This window comes from Aethina tumida, chromosome 4, assembly GCF_024364675.1.
Source record: "Aethina tumida isolate Nest 87 chromosome 4, icAetTumi1.1, whole genome shotgun sequence".
Lineage (NCBI taxonomy): Eukaryota > Metazoa > Arthropoda > Insecta > Coleoptera > Nitidulidae > Aethina > Aethina tumida.
This window is the reverse complement of record NC_065438.1, coordinates 3,791,226-3,817,745: the sequence shown is the minus strand read 5'-3', so window position 1 is coordinate 3,817,745 and position 26,520 is coordinate 3,791,226. Positions and strand designations below refer to the sequence as shown.

The 26,520-nt window shown below is 29.2% G+C and overlaps 2 protein-coding genes across 2 annotated transcripts in view; one reads left to right on the top strand and one right to left on the bottom strand.

Moving 5' to 3' along the window:
- The window catches only part of LOC109603214 (calcium uniporter protein, mitochondrial), a 98,177-nt gene that overhangs the window by 18,702 nt on the left and 52,955 nt on the right, over positions 1 to 26,520 (top strand). The window lies entirely within an intron of this gene.
- LOC109601202 (putative histone-lysine N-methyltransferase 1) overlaps positions 5,351 to 26,520 on the bottom strand; it is a 45,775-nt gene continuing 24,605 nt past the window's right edge. The window contains exons 2-3 of the mRNA XM_049966839.1: positions 9,162 to 9,491; positions 5,351 to 8,873 (exon numbers count right to left, since the gene is read on the bottom strand). Coding sequence (XP_049822796.1) covers positions 5,531 to 8,873; positions 9,162 to 9,491 — 3,673 coding nt within the window. The 3' untranslated portion in view covers positions 5,351 to 5,530. The remainder of the gene's footprint in view (positions 8,874 to 9,161; positions 9,492 to 26,520) is intronic.

Genomic DNA, 26,520 nt, shown 5'->3' with positions numbered 1-26,520 from the left:
AAAAGCATTTTAATTACCTTAAATTTTCCACCAGAAATCCGTATTTTAGAAAAACAACAACGTCAACGAAGCACCGGACAAAAATTACAATCGATAAATCCAAACTAGAATATTCGTGCGTTTAATTCATGCCCGAATTCCCGTAATTCCAGCCCGTGTTTTCACGTGATACGGAAAATTAATTGAAAAACACCGTGGGCACCGTTCCGGGCCATTTATGAACACTAATAAATATTCACGTTATTCAAAAGGCTCCATTATGTGGATATGGCAAAATTGTAAAAGTTTAATTCGGCATCTAAGCCCCCCGGGTGGAGGTCGAAAACTGTCTCACTTGTCGGCTTAGTCAAATAACTTTCGGTCCCGTAAATTCGGGGAGTGCAGCCTCAATCAGCCACGAAGTGATCCTACGTGTTCGTCAGCCAACACTTTGTCAAGTTGAGACTTTTCATTGTTCCGGAAAATTAAAGGTTTTCCGCTTAGAGAAAACAATACTGTTCTCTGGTCGTCGATTGTGTGCAACTACGGTGGCTTCAAACGTCGCACTCACGCCTCGTTGTGCTTAACACAAATATATGTAACATACTATGGTACATTCAAAAGGGCATGCATAAATTGTAATAATTTTATGTATGTATATGGAGTTCTCTCGCTCCATTCCGTTGAAAATTTAATTTAAAATGCATTCCTGAAGTTGGAGATGAAATTTTCAGCAAGTTTATCCTTGTTTTCTATCGTAAAATTTTAATATCGGGCACTTTCAACGAATCCTCTTGTTGTAAAGGAAGTTCCAACTTTGTTTTATCATAAAATACTATATTAAACGCTTTCTGGTATTTTATGTCTGAAATAAGGCACTTTGAATTTTCAAAAACCAATTTGTTTTCGCTTGTAGCAACATTTTTTGTCGACTTGTTCATAAATGATGAATTTTCCCTTGTTTTGACACATTTAAACAATGATCTGTTTGAAAATTCAGCACTGATTTCTATTTTAAACGTGTGGTGTATTTATAAATTTTTGATATATCACTTTGGCAGCTGTTATGAATTTTAATATCATTCAGCTTTTTCACACTGAATCTGTACCATTTATTTGTGTTGTTTTAATCTACCTTGCAATTACAAACTGGAAAAAATCTAATGTAAGTTGAGTAACGTACACAAATACAGTTCGAGTTGGAAAAGAAAATGAACTTAACTTGATAAATTACTGCCAGGATCATCTGTCAGTCGTTAATGGCGTTTCCTGATCTTTTCGAAGGGATAATGTGAAACTTTATTAAGTCATTGTGTTTTCTTTACGTCTGTCTTGTTCGAAAACTCATTTTATGTAAGAGATTTAAAGGCTCGATGTGAATATGCACTTTTATCCTTGATTAATCGACTCATGAATTTTTATAGAGATATATTGAATGCATCTTTTAAGAAACTAGATTAACCTAGTTACATAAATATTATATTACATTTGTCTCTGTAAGTTTGTTTAAAAATGTTCCAAATTCATTCAATAAGATATTTTTTCATTGATTTCTTTACACTCATCCCCTCTCAAATTAAGTTTTCGACAAATTTCTTAACAATTTTAAATTATCTAACTTTAATTTAACTGAAAACTTCAATTTATTCAAAATAAATAATGTATAAGTAATGTGAAAACTTTATTGGAGTTCAAAGTAAATATTTAACCATATTTTACACATTTTTGATTTACTTCTAAATAATTTTTTATATAAAATTATCAAATTATGTAAATATTAGTTAATTAATTTCAATTTAAATTAAAATATTTAAAATTGTTTTAAAAAGATTTTCGAAGCAAAATTCTTAATACAAGGTGTTTCTAATATTTAGGAGTTTAATAATGGAGATTTATTCTAAAGAAAATACAGCACCTCAAATTTAAATTTCTAAAATTGTTTTTTTCTCATATTTTTGTAACCTGTGGTCCAATTTGGTACGCATTATCCTAAAATACATACTTACAATTCAGTTTAATAAACTTTATCCATAATAATACAGTGGCGTAGATTATGGGAGTTTCACCTTTTTTTTCACATTATTTTCTACGCCACTGAATATTTTTTAAAACTATTAAGCTTTTCGTATTATATACACAGTTTATGAAAAAAAGGTGCCCTTAATTAATTTTGATTAACACAGCCGTTTCTGATATATTTAAGTTTTAATGTATTTGAAGAAAATTAAAGTGAACATTAAATCTGAAATATCTCAAAAACGGTTGTCATAATCAATATTAATCAAGATACCTTTTTTCTTCTAAATTGTGCAAAGAATACGAAAAGTTTAATAGTTTAAAAAAATAATCAGTGGCGAAGCAAAGAGGGCGAGAAAAGGGGGAGAATCCCGAAAATCTACGCCACTGTAACAATATGGAAAAAATGTATTACATTAAATTGTAGGCATGTTTTTTAGGATAATACATACCAAATATAAACACAATTGGGCCAAAGGTTACAGAAATATAAGAAGGAAACCATTTTTGAAATTTAAATTTGAGGGGTTGTATTTTCTTTAGGACTGTATTTAAATTTTCATCATTATTAAACGTATTCTAATTGCTCAAAAATTTTGACCACCCATTTTAAGAACAGATAGATATATAACATTTTATTATTAATTTTTAATTTCAATTACTATTTTCAACACTTATTTATAATAAATTCTAAAATATTTTATTTTAAAATATATAAATTTATTCAATAATGTCAACATTTTATATATTGGAAAGCAATTGGAAAAAATCACATAATTTGATGTACTTCAACATAATATTTCAAATTATATATTTTTATATTTATAAATATTATTTCAGAATGTTTCACATATTTTTGTTTAATTTCTAGATAATATTTTCTTTTTTTTTAATTTTTCAATCATATTCTTTTGAAATTACATATTTTTCAGTATATTCTTTTTAATTCAAGTTAAAATATAGTCTTTTAACAAAAATTTCAGAGAGAAATGTGTCTTTATACGTAATAAATTTATATTAAAGTTTTGTTTGATGCATATTTCATGAAAGAATTTCTAAGGCAAACTTCCTTCATATATTTAATAGATTTTTCATTAAAACTTTTCAATTCTTAATTTATATACCATTTTACGACGTAATTTAACGTGTACTCCCAATAAAATCGTAGAACGTGCCACTAATTTAAATATCTCCATTAAATTCACTAAATCATCCCCCGAATCCCACACGTAAATATCGAATCCCTCGAATTAAGATTTGTTTTTCAATTTCCCGTCGCAACGACCTTCCAGTGATTTATATTCGCAAGCAAAAACCCTCAGAAACCACCCCCGAAAAACGGGTATTATCCCGTATTGTCAACGCGTGTTACCCCTTAATTCTGTATTGTTAAATACGCGTGTTAGTTAAGTCCATTAGCATTTTAATTAATTAATGTATATTAAAGTTTGTGCGCCGTAGAAAAGAGTGATTATCTTGTTACATTCCTGTCTATTTGGCAATTAGACTTGCAAATTCTAAATTATGAATACCAACCGACGAGATCAAAGCACCAGCTGTGCAACTTCCTCCAGTTAAATACCTGCACGAGGAGGAATTTCCAAGTTGGCATCAAAATTGCTGTGTACTTTATACTTTGTAGGTAAAAGTAAACAAAATCTCCCTATAGTTGTTGCCCATGATGTTTCAAAGGTAATTGATATGACATTCTCTTAGAATGATAAATTAAATCGATTTTGTGGCGTTTTATGTGTGCCAAACTTCTGCTCCAGCAGCATAACGTAATAAAAAAAGATAAGATCCACCCTAAAACGCGTAAAAACTTTTTGGTACGGTTACTGATTCACCGGAATCCTTGAGGGAAAAATCCGTGCTGCAGCACCTGTACCTAAATGGATTATCTGAAGTTCCCTTAATTTCCTGTGAAAGTATCGCCGAGGTTTCACCTCGGAGATTATTGTGAGTGAATGGATTATGCGAAGTAAAATGGGACGTATAAGTTTGGTATCGATTTGTAGTCCGGGTCCAGAAGTTTTGACCCAGAATTCCAGATTCTGTTTGGAAGTTTAAAAATTTTAGTCGTTGGCTCTCTCCGTGCTGGCATTGACCAGAAAACCACTGCTTAATGGACGTCTGGACAATTGGACGTTTTCTTTATTACACTTCGTTTGGACCTAATTCACTTAAGTTGATTGGAATGGCCGAAAGTCAGGAAATAATGTGCGGCCTTTACAAAAATAAAACAATCATTTTGTGGGGTTTTACAGTTTTATAATTAACATCAAATTGTATTATGGCTAAATTGGAGTAAATTATTCATCTAGTTTGGTATCGATTTACCCCCATCACAAAAGATTTGACCCAGAATTCCAGATTTCAGATAACTTTAAAACCGACCTAGCACATTGCCATTGACCGAGGCCAGACCATGATTTATGAACAATGGCTGAACAATTTGACATTTACTGTGCTTCGGAAACAGTTCAATAACTCCCTCAAAATATAAATCTTATTGGTTATCTGTAAAGAGCAAATGAAAGAAAATTAAAATTCTATTCTAGTTTACTGGAACACTTCCTTTAAACTACTTGAACTTTGAATACAATACTGCGGCAAAACCTTCAGCAATTAGACCGTTTTATGAAATCCTTTGTCTTTTTCAGTCGTTGTATTTTATTAACCCAATTCTTTGAGAGTTTCTCCATTTACTCATTGATTCTTCCTAAAAGCTGTGTATTTTCAGGCGCCGAAAGTAATGGATTATTTTTCTAGATAAGGCAAATACGAGGTTCAATTTCAGCCTGAAAACAGCTGAATTTTATCCCATGCTGGGGAAACTAAAACTTTTAATTAGGTCTGAAACTGAACCGGGACTTTGCAAAACAAGTCGTTTTTATTACTTCAGTTTAAATCATGCCAAAAATTGTTAAATTAAAATTAAAATGACAAAATATGAGTAATTGTTTACGGAAATATGAGACAGTGTTTTCGTTTTGGTGTGATGATGTTCGTGGTAATCGATAAGAAAAACATAAATAGGCGCCAACAACCCTTAACTGTCTGCCTGTTGGACTCCCAACTTTCCTTCGCTTCCTTCATATTTAATCCCTGAAAGTTGAGACTGAAGGAAACACAAAAAATTGTGTCGAATTATTATTGAGCCACTGGCTCAGGAAAAAAGCAGGAATAAACAAAATTTTTATTTAAATTAAAATTATTTAAGAAAGGTATCGTGTCTCCAAGAAAACATTTCTATTTTGATCAAAGACTTGTTTTGATTCATATTTATAATTACTGTTAGACTGAAACAAAGTTAAAAAGAAATAAAACATTTGTGTTTTGATAAACAACTTTATTCGAGTAGTTACAAATATCACTATTAAAGCAAAATTACTTCTCCCAGTACCTTAAATATTCAAATAATTCTATTTTACAATAATTTACAGACAACTTGTAAACCTAATCTAATCACAAATCAGCTTAATCCTTAATTAACTGACTAAATTACTGACTATTTATTAAAAATATTCGATGTTCATGCTACTTCATATTGTTCAAACTCCATTTCTTGCTTGTTAGTTTTGGTTTTAATCCTGTCGTAGTTATGGAATTCATAAAGCTTCTTCTGGCTTGATTTATCACTATAAGTTATGGTCGAATAAATTGTCTCCTTTTTGACGTCACCCCACTGGGTCATCTTGTTGTCCTTCTTCATCTCCTCCCCTATAATCTTTGGTTGGCTGCCAAACGACTTCTTCTTGATGCTTTCATTAATGGCGTTCTTTTCTGTCACGGTTGGATTCTGAATACTTTGCTCGTTCTCGTTCATTTCCTCTTTGATGCAGGCGTTCTTCTCGTTCTTCAAGTTCCTTTCGTTGAGGAGCTTTTTGTGCTTGGCAATGAACTTCTTCCTGGACTCCATCAAATTATTAGTGCCTACTAATTCGAGTCGACTGCTGCAACTGTTTGACTTGACCAGCTTGTATTTGACGCCCTGATTGTCGGTTTGGGTGTTCTTGCAGTTACAGTCGCTGAACTTGCTTTGGTTGTTCTTGATCTCCTCCATGATGACTTTGGTTAAAATGGGCTGGCTGCTTTCCTGCTTCAAAACTCGGCCGCCGTAGTAAGTGACGGTGGAGCCGTGCTCTCTGATTTTCTCCAGGATGTCCTCGCTGACGAACTGCTGCTCGTAGCAGTTGTCGCTCTCATCAATCCCTTCGAATATGTTCTCCTGACTACCAAAGTCCGAGATGTTCGAGGGGTTAGAGTTGGAGTCGGTGGCGGAACAGTGGTCCTTATCCGGATCATTATCTTTGTTGCATTTCTCCTTAGACGTGGCCTCCACATCGATATTACTTTGCGACCGTTTCAGCCCCCCTTCGAAGAACTGCCTGGCCTGCCTCACCGTGTCCGGATTCGGTAGTTCGTCGTCGTTTACTTCTTTGTTCACCCGTATGGGGTGATAGAAGAAGTGCTTCCTCAGTGAATTGCTGTCATTCTCATTATCACTCTTTTTCAATAATGGTGTGACGTTCTGCGATGATATCTTGGGCGGTTTGCGAGGGTCGTACTGTACTTTGCTTCTAATCGGTTCAATAATAACAATATTATTGTCTATTAGAAGCTCCTGGAAACTGTAGTCCTGAAGGTACTGCATCAGGTCGTCGAACTGTGTTTCTTTGTCGCAGTTGGCGAATATTTTCTTCTGGAACAGGTCGGATTTCACCACTCGGTATCGCACGTAGTCGAACTCTGGATAAGCTATGCTATTAGACTTTGACACAGGTTTGCCTGAACGTTTGAAGATGAGCTTCTTTGGCTTTTCGTCTCTTTCTTTAGTCACACTCTCTGATTTCGTGCTTGTTTCGTTGGTGGTTACCTCCTTCTTATCTTCTTTGTTGATGATTTCCACTATGTTTGGGTTCAGGCTTTGCAATTGGTTGTGGGAGTCAAAGTAGGGGACTTTGGTGGACTTCTCGAAGTAGCTGCATGTTTCCTTAATAATAGGAGATAATTTTTCAGTTTTCTCCACGGGGGGTTTGACCTCAAACATCTGCTTAACCAGCTTTACTTTATTAACAGGCTTCTCCTCCTCCTTCTCTTCCTTTGGCTCAAACTTCTTTTTCACGTCCTCCACTTTCGTTTGCAGATCCACAATTTTACATTTAACTGGTTCTTGCTCAACTGGTTCGTTGGTGGGTTCCACCAGTTTACCCCAGTAGTTCCTCATGGTGTCAACTTTTTCTTGATACTCTTTGGTGCACTCCTTTTTGTCCATTTCGAAGTCTTTGTCCAAGTTCCTTAGGTTAATCTGTGAATTGTTTTTGGCAGTGACTTCCACTATCTCCGGCTTCCTGTAGTAGTTGTCGTCTAAGCTCATAGAGCTGGCACTCAAAGTCTGCTTCAAGTTTTTAACAGCCTCAATTAATTGTTCGTCGGACTTCTCCTTCTTGAGCGTGTTTTTCTTGTTGTTTTTAGTTTTCTTCGACACCTTAGCAATCTTCAGCTCAAAGTCCACCGGTATGTTGGAGTTGGCGGTTATATCAAAGTGCCTACCGATGTTAACAATAAATCGATTTTCTTTAGAGACGTCCGCGTTTTTCACCACCGTCGTTTTCTCGCACCTCCTGAGTTTCCGGTCTATTTTCTCGCACCTCTTCAAGTTCTCACTCGCACTTATGTCGGGCAATGAATGGAACTGATTGTCCGTCAGTCTGTTATTATCCTTCGTGTTCCTCCTCGAGAGATTCGACAGTTTTTTCGATATAAAATTCTGCAGGGGTTTCTTGGAGCCTTTCTGCGTCTCAAGGAATTCCCTCAGGTAATTGTGACTGTGCTGTTTCGATTTACTGGATTTACTATCCTCCTCGCAGTTCTCGCTGTTTTCTGTGTCTACCGCGACGATTGTTTTATATTGTTCGGGGTTGGGTGTTTCATCACTCGCAGCAACTTCTATAAGCGTTTTAATTTGATCTGGAGTTTCTCTGGATATTGTTTTTTGTTCTGAAGTATCAGAAGTTGGCGTTGTAACTTTCGTGCTGCCTTTATTATTAGATTCGTATACGGGGTTGTCCTCGATGTTGGAGTAGCTGCACAGAGTTGTACCTTTAGAGTAATTGTCCCCCTCGTGTATCTCTAAGACTTTAGCTGTGTCACTGTATAATATTTCGTCGAAGTTGGTGTCGGTTTCAGTTTCTAAACAGTCTATTTCCTCCTCCTCGTGTTTGTCTGGTGGTTTCTCGTATTGAGCTTTGTAAATTGAGTCCCTGCGTTTATTGTAGGTGTAGTTTTCGTGATAAGGCGTCGGCCCCCTTATGGTTCTGGGTTTGGCGTAGTGGCCTTCGTTGGAGTAACACTTCTTCGTGCTCAAGAATATATTTTCGTCGTACGAAATGCTTTCGTGCTCATTAACCTCCCAGTTAAGGTTAATATTGGAGATGTTACCTGTGCTTGAACACTTCTGACTAAGATTGGGCGTCGACTTCAGCAAGTTGTTGTTGTTATCCAAAGACGCGTACGAGGTGTTATCGTTAATCGATATATTGTCCGTAATATCCGTGTCACACTTCGAGTCCGGATAGTAATGAGGAAGAGATAACCCGATTAAATCCTCGTAAGATGCTCTGCGGTTGACATTGATCCGGGCCTTCGTTTGCGTTGTGGCTTTAGCACTTTCCTGTTCGATACGAACGCCGTTGATTTCGTTCAGTGACGCGTAGGAGTAAATCTCCTCCTCCCGCAGCGTCCTCCTGGATTGCCTCGATCTCGTTTGTTGAGATCTTTGCACCCCACAGTCCGTATAGTCGGTGGCTAGACTGGATTTTCGTCTGACCCGTCTATCTGGCGAGTCTAGGTTATCAACACTGGCGCCCTTGTATCTGAAACAAATTGTAATTGTATTTGTAACTTCTTAAGAGGATTTAACCAGGGCTTTGGTTGGCTGCAAGAAGGGAAGAGGAAGGAAGACGTCGATTCATTCCCAAGTTAGTCATCATTCAATGCCTTAACGAGGTCTTTAAATTTAAACTAAAGTTTATAAATCATGTTAGAGGAATATTTTTGACTCCAACCATCTTTCCACTGCCTTTTAACAATTCCCTCCCCCAAAACACAAGGCAAACATTTACCCAACTGATAAAACATAACGACCCTCCAACACAAATTACCTGTGCTGCTCCCTAATCAGGGACCTATCAATAAGCTTGGCCCGAGGGATTAGCTGGCTCCTCCTGTGCCTCCCGCTCTCCTCCTGCCTCTGTGTGTATATAGTCTCCCTGGATATGGCCAAGCTGCGGCTCCGTCTCAAGCTGGAGGCCTCCTCGACGCGGTGCTCGCCCCACGGATTGCTGGAGACGTTCTCGAGGCTGCCGCGTGCGCTCTTGTCCTTCGGACGCTTGGTGTAGGTGCCGCCGGCTCCGGCTTCGGGCGGACGTCCGTGACGTTTGGTCGCCTGGGCGCTCAGACGCAGGTTGTTGATGCAGGCCTCTTTTTCATGTCTTTAAACAAATTGTTGTTTATGTACTTGTTTTGTGGGCTCTTAATTTTATTATTATCTGATTATGGTTCGGTTTATGGTGTAATATATAAGTTTATGGGCTGTTAATTTTAAACAAATATTCCTTGTTTGCTGATATTAAATATTTTGGAATATTTTATTGGGGAATTTATGTAAAATTTATCATGAACGTGACTAACAAAACCGATTTCTTTGGTATGTTTACGCTTTAAATTCAAAAAGATAAAATACTTAAGTAAAAAACAGATAAAATTATATGGAAGTGGAGCGTAAAAATCTGAAAACGAGTTACAAAACCGAATGGAATGTATTTCTATTTATTATTTGCTAACCACCATTATTATTTCATTTTAATAACCTTCTTTATTTGTAATTGATTTACAGATATCTGAAACGTATTGAATACTTTCAGCAAATTAAGTTAATAAATAACTAATATTAAAATTACACTTGTAACATATGTGTAAACAGTTATGTAACTTCTTGCAGTTTATTAGCTCATTCTAGTTAACAATAAATTATAATATTAAGTAATTAATGATTTAAATATTTTAAAGCAAAAATTCTGGTTGCTTTGAATGTCTCTCTAAATATTGAACAATTATTATCCTAATTTATTTTAAAAAATGGAGATTTAACTAATTTAAATCAAAATTTCCAACACAATTCTATAAGTTTTGAATCAGTGCATTCTATCACAACATTAAACAATAAAAATAAAATTTAAATTCTCTTAGAGTTTCCTTCTTCGAAACTTTTAATATTCAATTTTATATTTTTGGTTTAAATCTATTCAGAAAGTGGGGAATTTTTATTTTATTTTTGTATAAATCAATATGCTATTTAAATATTTTAAAGCAACATTTCTGGATACTTTGAATGTCTCTCTAAGTATTGAACAATTATCATCCTAATTTATTTTAATAAATGGAAATTTAACTGGTTTAAATCAAAATTTGTGGCATAATTCTATAAGTTTTGAATCAGTCCATTCTATCACAACATTAAACAATAAAAATACAATTTAAATTCTCTTAGAGTTTCCTTCTTCGAAACTTTTAATATTCAATTTTATATTTTTGGTTTGAATCTATTCAGAAAATGGGGAATTTTTATTTTACTTCTGTATAAATCAATATACTATTTAAATAGTTTAAAGCAGCATTTCTGGATACTTTGAATGTCTCTCTAAGTATTGAACAATTATTGTCCTAATTTATTTTTAAAAATGGAGATTTAACTAGTTTAAATCAAAATTTGTGGCACAATTCTATAAGTTTTGAATCAGTGCATTCTATCACAACATTAAACAATAAAAATACAATTTAAATTCTCTTAGAGTTTCCTTCTTCGAAACTTTTAATATTCTATTTTATATATTTGATTTAAATCTATTCAGAAAGTGGGGAATTTTTATTTTATTTCTGTATAAATCAACATACTATTTAAATATTTTAAAGCAACATTTCTGGATACTTTGAACGTCTTTCTAAGTATTGAACAATTATTATCCTAATTTATTTTAAAAAATGGAGATTTAACTAGTTTAAATCAAATTTTTGGCACAATTTTATATGTTTTGAATCAGTGCATTCTATCACAACATTAAACAATAAAAATAGAATTTAAATTCTCTTAGAGTTTACTTCTTCGAAACTTTTAATATTCAATTTTATATTTTTGGTTTAAATATATTCAGAAAGTGGGGAATTTTTATTTTATTTTTGTCTAAATCAATACACGATTTAAATATTTTAAAGCAACATTTCTGGATACTTTGAATGTCTTTCTAAGTATCGAACAATTATTATCCTAATTTATTTTAAAAAATAGAGATTTAACTATTTTAAATCAAAATTACCAACACAATTCTATAAGTTTTGAATCAGTGCATTCTATTACGACATTAAACAATAAAAATACAATTTAAATTGTATTAGAGTTTCCTTCTTCGAAGCTTTTAATATTCAATTTTATATTTTTGGTTTAAATCTATTTAAATCAATACGATTTCAATATTTTAAAGCAAAATTTCTGGATACTTTAAATGGTTCTCTGAGTATTGAACAACTATTATTCTAATTTATTAAAAAATTGAAGATTTAACTAGTTGAAATCAAAATTTCTAGCACAATTCTATAAGATTCGAATCAGTGCATTCTATCACAATATTAATGAATACTTTCAGCAAATTATATCAATAAATAACTAATATTAACATTACACTTACTTGTGTAAACACTTATATAACTTTCGTAGTTTATTAGCACATTCTAGTTAACAATTGACTTACTATTAACAGTGTGAGATATTTCTGGAATCCACTAAACACCGCTAATCATAAAATGTCACATAACTAACAGCCATATTTTAATTTTATCCTTCGTAAATCTCAACGAAACATGGCCAGCACAAAACCGACAACGTTTCAACACATCAACAAATTTCGCAACGGCTTCCCAACAATAAATCGCCTTATCTAACATGAACTGTTCCCCCTATAATCGTATGTATCTGCAGGTATGACTAACGCGATGGTTTTTATTGTTGCTTTATGGCAATAATTAGCAAAACAAAATCCATTGACGCAAACCGGACAAATTAAGTAGGCAACGTAAATTTATTTATTACTGCTTACCGACAACAAGCGTGGCGAACGGTGCAATGCGAGTAATCCCCTTGTCGTGTTCAGCAACTGACTGATAATGAAAATAGCCATCACCGTGGGTTATTAATGTGGCTAATTTAATTTGCATACATTAATATTTGTAAATAATTATTTTGGCGACGTGTTTTTTGTTGGTTTTACTAATTATCGATTGGTTGGGTACAGTTAAAATGATCCTTTTGTTTTATTGTTCCAGGTACGTTGCCATAACTAAAGTATAGTACGTAAGTACAACAAATAAACTTCAGGGCTGTCTAAACAGTCCGGTGTAAAAATCCGGGCGACGGAGACAAATAAAGGACACGATGTTGTTGACTGTCCGAGAACGATAGGAAGGAACAGAAAAGATAAAGTAAATTATCCTGGTTAACTAAATTTGGTCGGAGGTGGCAATAAATGAAAATTGGAAAAAGGTGCCCGTAAGCTTTAAATTGAATTTAGTCTTGTTAATCGCTTTCTTTGTTCGGTTTGAATCGTTAATGTTGCCCCAAGGTTATTTACAATATTTTACATAAATTTACTTTGTGCAATTTTAGGATTTAGTACATTTTACAATTGTATTATTTTGCAATTTTAGATAAATCTCTGATTAATGCGCTGTTGCTTGTTGCCATTCCCTTTAATTAATTATGTTTTTGTTAAGGAAACAGTTATCATTTAGATAGAATTCAAGTATGATTTGTTAATTTTATCTTCATCTTCTTTTGTGTGCAATTCAGGTTGTGCAAACTGTTCAAGAATTGGTTATTTCTTATCTAATGTTATTTATCTCTTAGGTACAATAACGATTAAATTAAATCCTGTCAAATTAATGATTTTCTTCTTCGAAACTTATTAATTAAATTTCAATTTTTATATAAAAGGTCTCTAAAAACAATTATTTATATTGCTGGAAATGGACCATCATATTAACCATTTTAAATATTTAAATCGAAAATATTATTAACTTGTCTGTTTAAATGGAAGTTATTTAAGTATCTATAAATATTTTATACTTTATATTTATATCTAAACATAAATTGGAAAATTTTATTTTATTTTTGTATAAATCAATATACGATATAAATATTTTAAAGCAAAATTTCTGGATACTTTGAATGTCTCTCTACGTATTTAACAATTATTATCCTAATTTATTTTTAAAAATGGAGATTTAACTAGTTTAAATCAAAATTTTTGGCACAATTCTATAAGTTTTGAATCAGTGCATTCTATCAAAACATTAAACAATAAAAATACAATTTAAACTGTCTTAGAGTTTCCTTCTTCGAAGCTTTTAATATTCAAATTTATATTTTTGGTTTAAATATATTCAGAAAGTGGAGAATTTTTATTTTATTTTTGTATAAATCAATATACGATTTAAATATTTTAAAGCAAAATTTCTGGATACTTTGAATGTCTCTCTACGTATTTAACAATTATTATCCTAATTTATTTTTAAAAATGGAGATTTAACTAGTTTAAATCAAAATTTTTGGCACAATTCTATAAGTTTTGAATCAGTGCATTCTATCAAAACATTAAACAATAAAAATACAATTTAAACTGTCTTAGAGTTTCCTTATTCGAAACTTTTAATATTCAATTTTATATTTTTGGTTTAAATCTATTTAGAAAGTGGGAAATTTTTATTTTATTTTTGTATAAATCAATATACGATTTAAATACTTTAAAATAAAATTTCTGGATACTTTGAATGTCTCTCTAAATATTGAACAATTATTATCCTAATTTATTTTAAAAAATGGAGATTTAATTAGTTTAAATCAAAATTTCTAGCACAAATCTATAAGTGGACTCTATCACAACATTAAACAATAAAAATACAATTTAAATTGTCTTAGAGCTTCCTTCTTCGAAATTTTCAATATTCAATTTTATATTTTTATTTAAATCTATGCAAAACTTGATTGAAATGTTTTTAAATAAAATTTCTGGCATAATTTTATGCATTTTGAACGAATGCATTTTACGACTTAACCCAAGAATAATGTTATCCATAATCATCGTGTGAATTCTTAAAGCACAATTCTATAAGTTTTGAATCAGTGCATTCTATCAAAACATTAAACAATAAAAATACAATTTAAACTGTCTTAGAGTTTCCTTATTCGAAACTTTTAATATTCAATTTTATATTTTTGGTTTAAATCTATTTAGAAAGTGGGAAATTTTTATTTTATTTTTGTATAAATCAATATACGATTTAAATATTTTAAAATAAAATTTCTGGATACTTTGAATGTCTCTCTAAATATTGAACAATTATTATCCTAATTTATTTTAAAAAATGGAGATTTAATTAGTTTAAATCAAAATTTCTAGCACAAATCTATAAGTGGACTCTATCACAACATTAAACAATAAAAATACAATTTAAATTGTCTTAGAGCTTCCTTCTTCGAAATTTTCAATATTCAATTTTATATTTTTATTTAAATCTATGCAAAACTTGATTGAAATGTTTTTAAATAAAATTTCTGGCATAATTTTATGCATTTTGAACGAATGCATTTTACGACTTAACCCAAGAATAATGTTATCCATAATCATCGTGTGAATTCTTAAAGCACTAAAATTTACAACTCTGATTTACACTATGGAACAGTCACACGTTTTGTTCGCTTTTGGATCTTGTGAAAACGTATGAGTTTTACTATCAAAGTCTACGATTTCGACCCAGAAAAATATATGTTTTCCGGCTCGCATTTGAATTATTCTTATCTGCTCTTTCGGGTAGGTAAATTTTCAGGCCTGGGTCGACTTATGTGACCAAAGAAAGATGGAGGAAGTCGTTTGAAAAATCGAAAATTCATTATTCATAGCCTCGATTCCGAATCCTTACACACGTACGAGTCATAATAATAATAATAATAATAACAATAATAATCAGTTGTATTTGAGAAGAAGATGCACATAACGTAGAACGTTGAAAGTAATTAACCAAATTAGGGACAAAACAACTTAAACGTTATCGATGTTTGTTTGGAGTTTGGAGAACACTGTGACACGTTTTGGGGCGTTTGAACTAATCTACAACGTCTGTAATCGGTTAGTTAACATTAATTGTTACTGCAATTGTTTCCTATTTCGAATAAATTATTCATTACCTTTCAAAAACCATACAATAAACAAAGCCACATATAAAATGTACATATTTATGAGTAATATTCATGGACGAAATAAAATATTGGGGCACTAAATTAAAACATTAACCCCAAAAGTTTATCGTGCACTCGTTTGGCTTTTATTTATTCACATTGGACTTGTTTTGTTAGGAAAATTGGCTCCAGATTCACGCTATAGATATTGATCTATTTATAATATGGAGGTTTTTGTAAATTTACAAGCACAGTTATGCACATGTAAGTATAATAGTTAAAAAAAAATCCACCATTTCACACGCCATGTAAATTATTATTTAACATAAAAATATGGTAATCATGGCAATTTACCTTCATGTTAAATATTACATATAATAAAATTATAATATAAATGGAAGTACCATACAATTTTCACACATTTATACAGTATTATATAATGCTGGACATAAATACAGGAATTTAATTTTGAAAGGATCTTTTATTTAATTTAACATTAATATTTTGTATAATGTCCTTTTTGTTTTATTATTTTGGCCCATCTCCGTGGAATAAATTCGACCATTTTCTGAATATATGACAAGTATATCAGTCTAAAGGGGCCTACGCCAGAAGAACTGAAGCATCCCAACAATAACAGAAAAAACAATAAACATTATAGGTATTGGTATCCAATTCAAGTATTTGTTATATCTATATCTTAATAAGTTGCTATAATTATGGCCACTACTGTACATTTTTTTAATTTAATACATGAATAAAATTGGCCATTCAAAGCACATTATAAATGAATAATTGAGCCACAACACACCAATATATAATTCAATATTTACACTCAAAGAATTTGCTCATGTCCAATTAAATTTTCAGCTCGTGTAGCAACGAATTTGTTTAAACAACCCACAGAAATAATAAGGTGAAAACGAACGTATTTTTATATATTCGAATCATGTGTAATTTGTTTACACAAAAAATTGCACCATCTTCGTCCAATCATACTTTCTAAATGCACTTGCAAATGTGCTTTCTATTTAACGTAGTTTTTCTGCATTTAATTTCGTTTCTTGTATCAATTGTGATCTACCTACCTGAGTGGCAGTTTCTAATCTTGTTAACATTGTGATAAAACGTGCCATTCTTACTGCGTCATTAGGTCTAATCGCTGGATCAATATTTGTAACATATGTTTCAATTAACAGTACACAAAACAGTAACACGATCAAAAGCCAATATTAAATACGGTATTCCACGTTAATAAACGAAATATTAACTAACCAAGCAGAAACAGACCAAATATTGTTATTGTTAATATGTACTTAATGATGTTATTGCGGACAATTTAAAACCGATTAACACAGTTTGTTTACGTGGATGTTACAACGGTTGATTTTATTCAAGGAACTTTTATCACAATAGCTGACTTCCTGACTTTTCGAAACTTTACTGCATCGAAGTTTTATGAAGTGTTTTCTGTGAGTTGGAAATATTGAATTTATGCCAGGATTACTTCCAGAGCTGTGATTTTGTTATTCCTGTTTTAATATGCAATGTTAACATGTATCACTGTCGAGGTTATGGTTTATAAATTATTAGAAATAATACGTATCATGGGTGAAACATGAGTCCACATCAATTTAAATCTAATCAATATCATCAATAAATTTTTAATAATGTTCGTATGAATCAATGTATTTAGAGGTTACAACAATTTTAATAGAAAGTGACATAGTCTTTAGTACAATTTTTTTTGTTACAGTTATTTTATAATATTTTATTTATATTATATATTTTTGTATTAAAATAACCTATTTTATAATTATTACTATATACACACAAATTTTAAAATTAGATTATTTATCTGTAATGTAAAATATTTCATAAATTTTGATTTTATTTGTCATAAAATATGGCATATATTTTCTCACGTTTACTTTTTGTTATTTATGATTATAACAATCTAATTTACATGTTTTAATATTTTAAAATTGTGAAAATTTGACGTGGTTCATTTATTAATATGATAAAGAATGATGTCAAATAATAGAAATTACATAATAATATAGAAATTTCATCTATAAAATACTTAAGTCATATACAATATGAATATTTGTTATAATGAGAATTATAAAAAATATGATTGGGACCTTTCTTAAAAAACTGACACAGTGAAAAAGTAAAAAATTATTAGTGAATGTGTCAAATAATAGAAACAACATATTTATAAACAAATTTCATCTATAAAATACTTAAGTCATGTAGAATATGAATATAAGTAATAAAATAAGTTATAAAAATATGATTGGGGCCTATTTTAAAAGCTGACACAATGAAAAAGAAAGAAATTATTAGTAAATGTGTCAAATAATAGAAATAACATATTTATAAAGAAATTTCATCTATAAAATACTTAAGTCATGTACAATGTGAGTATAAGTAATAAAATACATTATAAAAATGATTAGGGCCTATTTTAAAAACTGACACAATGAAAGAGAAAGAAATTATTAGTGAATGTGTCAAATAATAGAAACAACATATTTATAAAGAAATTTCATCTATAAAATACTTAAGTCATGTAGAATATGAATATAAGTAATAAAATAAATTATAAAAATATGATTGGGGCCTATTTTAAAAACTGACACAATGAAAAAGTACAAAATTATTAGTGAATGTGTCAAATAATAGAAACAACATATTTATAAACAAATTTCATCTATAAAATACTTAAGTCATGTAGAATATGAATATAAGTAATAAAATAAGTTATAAAAATATGATTGGGGCCCATTTTAAAAACTGACACAATGAAAAAGAAAAAAAATATTTGTGAATGTGTCAAATAATAGAAACAACATATTTATAAAGAAATTTCATCTATAAAATACTTAAGTCATGTACAATGTGAGTATAAGTAATAAAATACATTATAAAAATATGATTAGGGCCTATTTTAAAAACTGACACAATGAAAGAGAAAGAAATTATTAGTGAATGTGTCAAATAATAGAAACAACATATTTATAAAGAAATTTCATCTATAAAATACTTAAGTCATGTAGAATATGAATATAAGTAATAAAATAAATTATAAAAATATGATTGGGGCCTATTTTAAAAACTGACACAATGAAAGAGAAAGATATTATTAGTGAATGTGTCAAATAATAGAAACAACATATTTATAAACAAATTTCATCTATAAAATACTTAAGTCATGTAGAATATGAATATAAGTAATAAAATAAGTTATAAAAATATGATTGGGGCCCATTTTAAAAACTGACACAATGAAAAAGAAAAAAAATATTTGTGAATGTGTCAAATAATAGAAACAACATATTTATAAAGAAATTTCATCTATAAAATACTTAAGTCATGTACAATGTGAGTATAAGTAATAAAATACATTATAAAAATATGATTAGGGCCTATTTTAAAAACTGACACAATGAAAGAGAAAGAAATTATTAGTGAATGTGTCAAATAATAGAAACAACATATTTATAAAGAAATTTCATCTATAAAATACTTAAGTCATGTAGAATATGAATATAAGTAATAAAATAAATTATAAAAATATGATTGGGGCCTATTTTAAAAACTGACACAATGAAAGAGAAAGATATTATTAGTGAATGTGTCAAATAATAGAAACAACATATTTATAAACAAATTTCATCTATAAAATACTTAAGTCATGTAGAATATGAATATAAGTAATAAAATAAGTTATAAAAATATGATTGGGGCCCATTTTAAAAACTGACACAATGAAAAAGAAAAAAAATATTTGTGAATGTGTCAAATAATAGAAACAACATATTTGTAAAGAAATTTCATCTCTAAAATACTTAAGTCATCTACAATATGAATATAAGTAATAAAATAAATTATAAAAATATGATTGGGACCTAATTTGAAAACTGACAAAATGACAAAGAAAAAAAATATTAGTGAATGAGTCAAATAATAGAAACAACATATTTATAAATAATAATTTCATTTATAAAATACTTAAGTCATGTACAATTGGGGTCTATTTTAAAAACTGACAAAAGAAAAAATATTATTGAATGTATCAAAAAATAGAAGTTAGACATTAATAAAGAAATATTTATCAACATCATAATGTTCTTTATTATTATATTATATTAATATGTAATTTTTGTCATGTTTATTTTGTATTTTTAAGTTTTAATATTTATTTATAATAATATGTTCACTCAATTTTCAATTATATATTATAATTTTGTCTAAACATTTTGAAAATTATTATAAAATACTCACATTTTATTCTTATTATTTGTATTTGTTTATAAACATTGCCCCTAATTTTTCCACAATTATAATAGTTAAATAAATTCGTGAGAAAAACGGAGGTTATTATTCAATAAAAACCAAATAAATCCAAGTAAATCCAAGATTCAATCAAATCCTTGTCCACTTACTTGTAATTTATCAATCCATGACGCCCAATTAGCCAATAATCAATCGATCAGTTCCGCAAGCGTGATTTAGTCTGGCACACCGTATCTCCACACCGATATCCAACAAAAAACTAAACAAACAGACACGCCAGATCCACGCTAATCAGCTGATCTCATCATGGGATCAAAGACACGAAACACTTTCGCCGCACCGGCTTCTGGTTATGTACAACGTTGATGAGGGGATGTGTGCCGTATTCGCATTCGTATGTGATTGACGTTGGTGAGGATGCAATCGTGAAATCACGCTGGGAAGGGTTAAAGTAGGTGAGATGCGGTCCGAGAACAATGCGGAAAACATTATCCGTCTAACAAGGCCATGAATAGTTAATTGGAAAATTATAATTGACACACCTTGGGGGAAATTAATTAAATTAATCTTTCAATAATTCTTTGATATCCAACAGCAATATTAATAACACAATGGCAGATAGAAAAACTATTTTAATTACATCTTAAAATTTTAATTGTTTACATGTATGTGTTATTAATTAAAACAACGACTGTGGTAAGTTATAAATGAGTTTATGTAAATATTTATGAACTTAGAAAGGAGCAAAATTATGAAATAATAAAAAAATCGTTACTAAATGTGTTAAATAATAAAAAAGATACAAAGTAAAACAACTTTCTAAAAAAATACGGTTAATTTAAGACACGCTGTCGTGACAGAAAAAAAAGCAATTACTGGAAGTGTCAAATAATAAAAATTATGCACCATTAATAAAGAATTTCTCCCATGAAATATTGAATTCATAAATTAAAAGAAAATAATGTCATCTAAAAAATGAAAAAAATACAATTTAATGAATAAAAAATCTGACAAATAATATTAAGAAAGAAGTTATGCAAAAATAATTAAAGAACAACTTGATAAAACATTAAAAATGATAAGTTATGAGAAATATGCCTCAGTTAAGAAGGATCTTATTTTAAAATCTGATAGAATGAAAAAGAAAAGTAAGTAATAATGTAAATTATAAAAAATATGATTGGGACTTATTTTAAAAACTGACACAATGAAAAAGAAAAAAAGTTTTACTGCTTCAAACTGAGTAAGAGAATTGTCAAAGAATAAAATTGTTAGAATTACATATTTTATAATATTTTTTATAATTTTTGTATATTACTGAACAAAAATATTAATAAAAATTCAATAAAGAAAAAATAAATGATTTTGGGATTGATTATATCTATTCTAATTATTTATTTTCTTAGTTTTTCCAACGACAAATATTTTTACTTTCAATCATTTGTGAGTGAGAACTCTGAGAAATAATATTTTTTAAATCAATAACGTAATAATAAAAAATAATTTTTAGAAAGTCATCATTTTATCTATTGTAATTATTTATTTTCTTAGTTTTTTGACGAATACTTTGACTTAAGTGATGAAAACATGTAATTTAAAAATGATTATAGTCGTAGCAATGAGTTAATTTAAAAATATGACGAAGGCTTGACAGTTATACTTCCTTCAACTTAATAACACATAATTCGTACACGTGCAGAAAATTATTACTCCACTGTTTCATGCTGGATGAAAGTCGTTATCAAATAATGTCTCCGCCGAATTCTGTTACGCCTGTTTGAAATTTCGGTTGGTTTTTATTTAATGATTGCTGTTACGGGGGTAATTTACCAAAATGTAATCATTTGATTGTAACACAATTTATCATACGCAGTCAATTTTAAAGCAATCATTAAATGAAAACGTATGATAAATTAGACGTGGGCTAAAATTAAATGAAATGGAAATTGTTAATTCGAAAATTAGATGAATTGAAACACTTTTCATTATGTTCTGACTGTGTTAACAGCGTTTTAACATTAAAGGGCTGTAATTAATATTGTTAAATACATATAAAATGAACTACAATTTATTTATTCATTAAAAAAAAGGATGTACATTAATATATTAGAATAGTTTCTGATGGAATGATTCTTAATCATACGGTACGTGTTTCCTGGTAAACTAGTGCGAGATGGGTAAATGGGGTAAACGCATCCGAGCATAATTTTCCAATAATTAGACTTGCAAGTCGCCAATTAGTGCCATATCTAAAGCAATTATGAAATTTTTAGTTAATGGTCTGCGGTGAAAGCACACCAGCTCCGCATTAATTTTAAATATTGTTTTTAATTGGGACTGCAGAAAAATCTTCAATTTAAATGCCATTAATTAGATCTATGGCAATTACGACGCGATCGCCGTTTGAAGTTTCTTCGTTTATAACTGTCCGTATTAATTGTCGTCGTCTTTTCCAGCGGTGATGTATGGACGAGGTCCACGTCGTAAAACCGCTGAATCTGCGATTGTTCGGTGATTTATCTGCAAACTTTAATTCCGGGGAAACAATAAATTTTTAAAACAACCAGTTTTTAATTGATGCTTGCTTTTTTAATTAATCACAAATTGTTATATCTGAATATTACACTTTCACCGATGATTCAATTCGATTTAAGGCGTGAATTATTAGTTTTCAAATTAGGAAAATTGTTGTTAAATAAAACAATAATAATAGTAGGAAACATAGCAATAAAAATTGAATTTCAAAATGGAAATAAATAAGAATTAGTTCATTAGGTAATACTTACATATTTATACATTATTTAAGATTTTATTACTTCCTTAATGTTATTGAATAATTATAATTATTTCATTTTTTTTTTTTTGATAGTATATTATGAAATTTATTCATTAAAAATGACTTAAGTCATAATATTCGTCAATGAAAATAAGATAAGATTAAAATCAATTTTTTATGATTATTAGTAAAAAATTATTTTTGTTATCTTCTCTTAGAAATGAGTTAAGCAAAAATATTTTAAAATTTAGGATAATAAATAAACAAATAATAAATTGTAGAAGAAAGATTTAATGATTAATTTTTTCCATTTTATTGTCAAAATATTAATTTAAAAAATTAGTTTCAAAAAATCCTCATTTCCAACATCATTCCAAAATGTTTCAAGAAATTTAATGCTTAAAATTTTATAAATTTTTTATTGTTAAACTATTAATTTAAATAAAACACTGAAAATTTTCAATTCTAGAGCTTTAATTAGATTTAAATTATATGTTCATGACTTAAAAATGGCTTAAGACAAAATATTCGTCAATGAAAATAAGATAAGATTAAAACATAGTAAAATCAACTTTTTATGATTATTAATAAAAAAATTATTTTTTGTTATCTCCTCTTAAAAATGACTTAAGCAAAAATATTTTAAAATTTAGGAAAATAAATAAACAAATAATAAATTGTAGAAGAATAAATTTAATGATTAATTTTTTCCCTTTTATTGTCAAAATATTAATTTAAAAAATTAGTTTCAAAAAATCCTCATTTCCAACATCATTTCAAAATGTTTCAAGAAATTTAATGCTTAAAATTTTATAAATTTTTTATTGTTAAACTATTAGTTTAAATAAAACACTGAAAATTTTCAATTCTAGAGCTTTAATTAGATTTAAATTATATTTTCATGACTTAAATATGGCTTAAGTCAAAATATTCGTCAAAATATTAATAAAAAATATTATTTTTACTTACTTTTTAAATTTTATAATAAAAATTATATATAATTATGATGATATTTCTACATTTTTCAAAAGGTATTGATGAGGTATAAATAATAGTGGGGTGAAACATTTTTATAAACAAAAATTATCAGTATCCACGAGAAGATATAATTTAACACAAACGGATATCCGTTTATGAATCATGTTTTTAACGGTAGTGGTTTTTAAAAATGCACGTTTCCTATACACTATTTATGGAGATTTATGCTCCACATATCCGAGATACAGAGAGGGGGGAAATAATTATAATTGTTTTTACCGTCGTCAACGTTTATACCTAATTGAATAATTAGTCGGTAACATTTAAGTAAACGTTTAATTTCTCCGTGTGATTTTTTTTTATTTGCATAATGCGGTAGTAGATTTACAAGTGGCTGCAGATGCAATAATGGTTGTATTGTTGGTTTCTGGCCGACTATTTTTACATACATGTATAACCTTGTGTTTATGAAATTATGGTACAAGGTTCCCCGACACTAATACGATGTGTACTTCGAAAAAACTAAATGACATCATTTCGTAAATAATGCGAGGTTTTCGGTGTGTACAATGTTTTCGGTTATCTGGGAGAGTGAAAATATTTGACACATTGTGGCATTCGGGGAAATGACAAGGTTTAAAGTATTTTATAACAGGTCACAATATTTTGTAAATATGTTTCACACAATTTCTAAAAACAAAATTACAATTATATTATTTTATTAAATATAATATAGTGTAATTATGCTTTTTTAAAAATTAATAAAAATTGTTTTATAATTTTAATTTGAAAATGTCTTAAAAAACTTTAAACTTTAATTGTTTTATTGAGAAATAAATAAATATATATTCTGAACCAATGGTTTTAATTTGTTAAACATGTAAAACCTAAAAACTTCTATATAAATTAACCTTTCTAAAAGCTTTTTACAGAATTTAAAAAAAGCTTTGAACTCAATATAAATAATTGTGTGCAGATACTTCTTTTGAAATAATGTATTTAATTTATTAAATAAGTTAGACCCAAAAGCTTTTTTCTAAATTTAGGTTTAGGAAAGCAGCTTTTGAAATAATAATTTTAAATTTGTAAACTAAGTTCATTTAAAAATTTAAATATTTTTTGGTTTTCTAGATTTAATTTATTTCTGTTTTTACAAATTCATAAAATTTTACCTATAAGTTTGAAGCTTTATTGATAATTTTGAATAAAAGCTTTAGAACCCAATTATTTGTTTCAAATATAAATAATTATTTATAGGAACTTCTTTTGAAATAATGGTTTTAATTTACTAAACAAATTAGGCCCAAAAGCTTTTCTCCAAATTTAGCTTTAAGAAAACAGCTTTTGACATAATAATTTTAAATTTGTAAACCAAATTCATTTAAAAACTAAAGTAGTCTTTGATCTTCTAAATTTGATTAATTTCTGTTTTTACAAATTCATAAAATTTTACCTATAAATTTAAAGCTTTATTGATAATTTTGAATAAAAGCTTTGAACTTAATTATTTGTTTGACATATAAATAATTATTTGTAGGAACTTCTTTTGAAATAATGGTTATAATTTACTAAACAAGTTAGACTCAAAAGCTTTTCTCCAAATTAAGCTTTAAGAAAGCAGCGTTTGACATAATAATTTTAAATTTGTAAACTAAATTTAAAAACTAAAGTAGTTTTTGGTCATCTAATATAAATAATTATTTGTTTTGAAATAATATTTTTAATTTACTAAACAAGTTAGACCCAAAACTTTTTCTCTCAATTTAGCTTTAAGAAAGTTCCATATAAGAGTTTTAAATTACATAAAATTAGAAACAATTACGTAATACCATAAATAAAAATTTTATTAATAATGTTTTGTTTTGTAAAGATTTTGAATCTAATTTATTTTTATTTTATGTTTGAAAAAGCAGTTGTTTTTTAGTATTTCCAAGAAACGTCATACTAATTATGTAAGTTTTATTAAATAAACAATTGAAGATGATTATATTGATCTTAAAAATGCAAATTTTAAAAACACTTGTGGTAAATTTAAATGGAAATACAATTAAATAAAAAACAATTATTTAATTCATGATTCTAATTTTTTTGTATAAATTATTCTTAAATGTAGTTTTGTGTTTTGTTTTATTCCAAGAAAAGAATTGTTTAATTATGTTTATTAAATTTATATTTAGTTAAAAAAAAAAAATAATTAATTTTCCACACAATACTTTATTAATTTCTATTTTTGTATGTTTATTATTGAATTAATAAATACATAATATTATAAAAGAAAAATATTAATTAAATATTTGGTTGAAGGGCATAGAAGTACCCATATTGAGATAGTTCAGATTTTTCCTGAAAATACCTAAATTTCATAATAAAATATTTTTTAAATATATCTCTAAACCATTTTTCTATAAATCACTCCATTTATGTGGATTTTTGGAGCATATTAATGGGCTTAAAACGTTTAATTTATATTGCCATATTTATTTTTTCCTGCAAATTTATGTATTAAATCCAGGAAAGTGATTTGCAAATACATTATCTTAATTTATTGTAATAATATATGTTTACGATGTTACACACTTTAAAAGCACATAAACGTGTTACGCATGAATCGTTCAGACCAGTCAATAAATCCATAAAAGTTTACGACCACCAATAAACCTTCTGCAAAAGCTTCCGTAAGAAATGCTTACTACAAGTGATCCTCCTCGTCCACCTGACCGCAATCCGCCTGAACCACTGCCGAACGTCCGCACAAACAATCAAACCCGCAAAACTTCACTTTCACCGGTCCTCTTCCAGATGTGACCGCTGCTTCTGGCGTACTGCCGCCGCAGCACCGGGGCACACCTCTGTAAACAACCGGTGGCCTTGCCGGGCACGGTGTCACGGCGGTTCGGTGCGAAAACCGTGCCGGGGGGCTCACGAATCGGCTGGGGCACATGGTGTTTGGCTTGCGGTTCTGTGGTACGTCTGGAGATGCGCCGAAGGCGAAGATTGGTACTCCGGAGGCTCTGGAGATGTCCAATCACTTAATAGTTCAAGATACTGCCAATTACCCGTCTTAATTATAAACTTTAATGGTAAATCTGTGATTATTACTATTTTTAGAAGCAATTTGAAGGCAAAAGTTGAAGAATTTGGAAATAATGCATCAGGTTCATTAAATGAGGCAGTTATGATG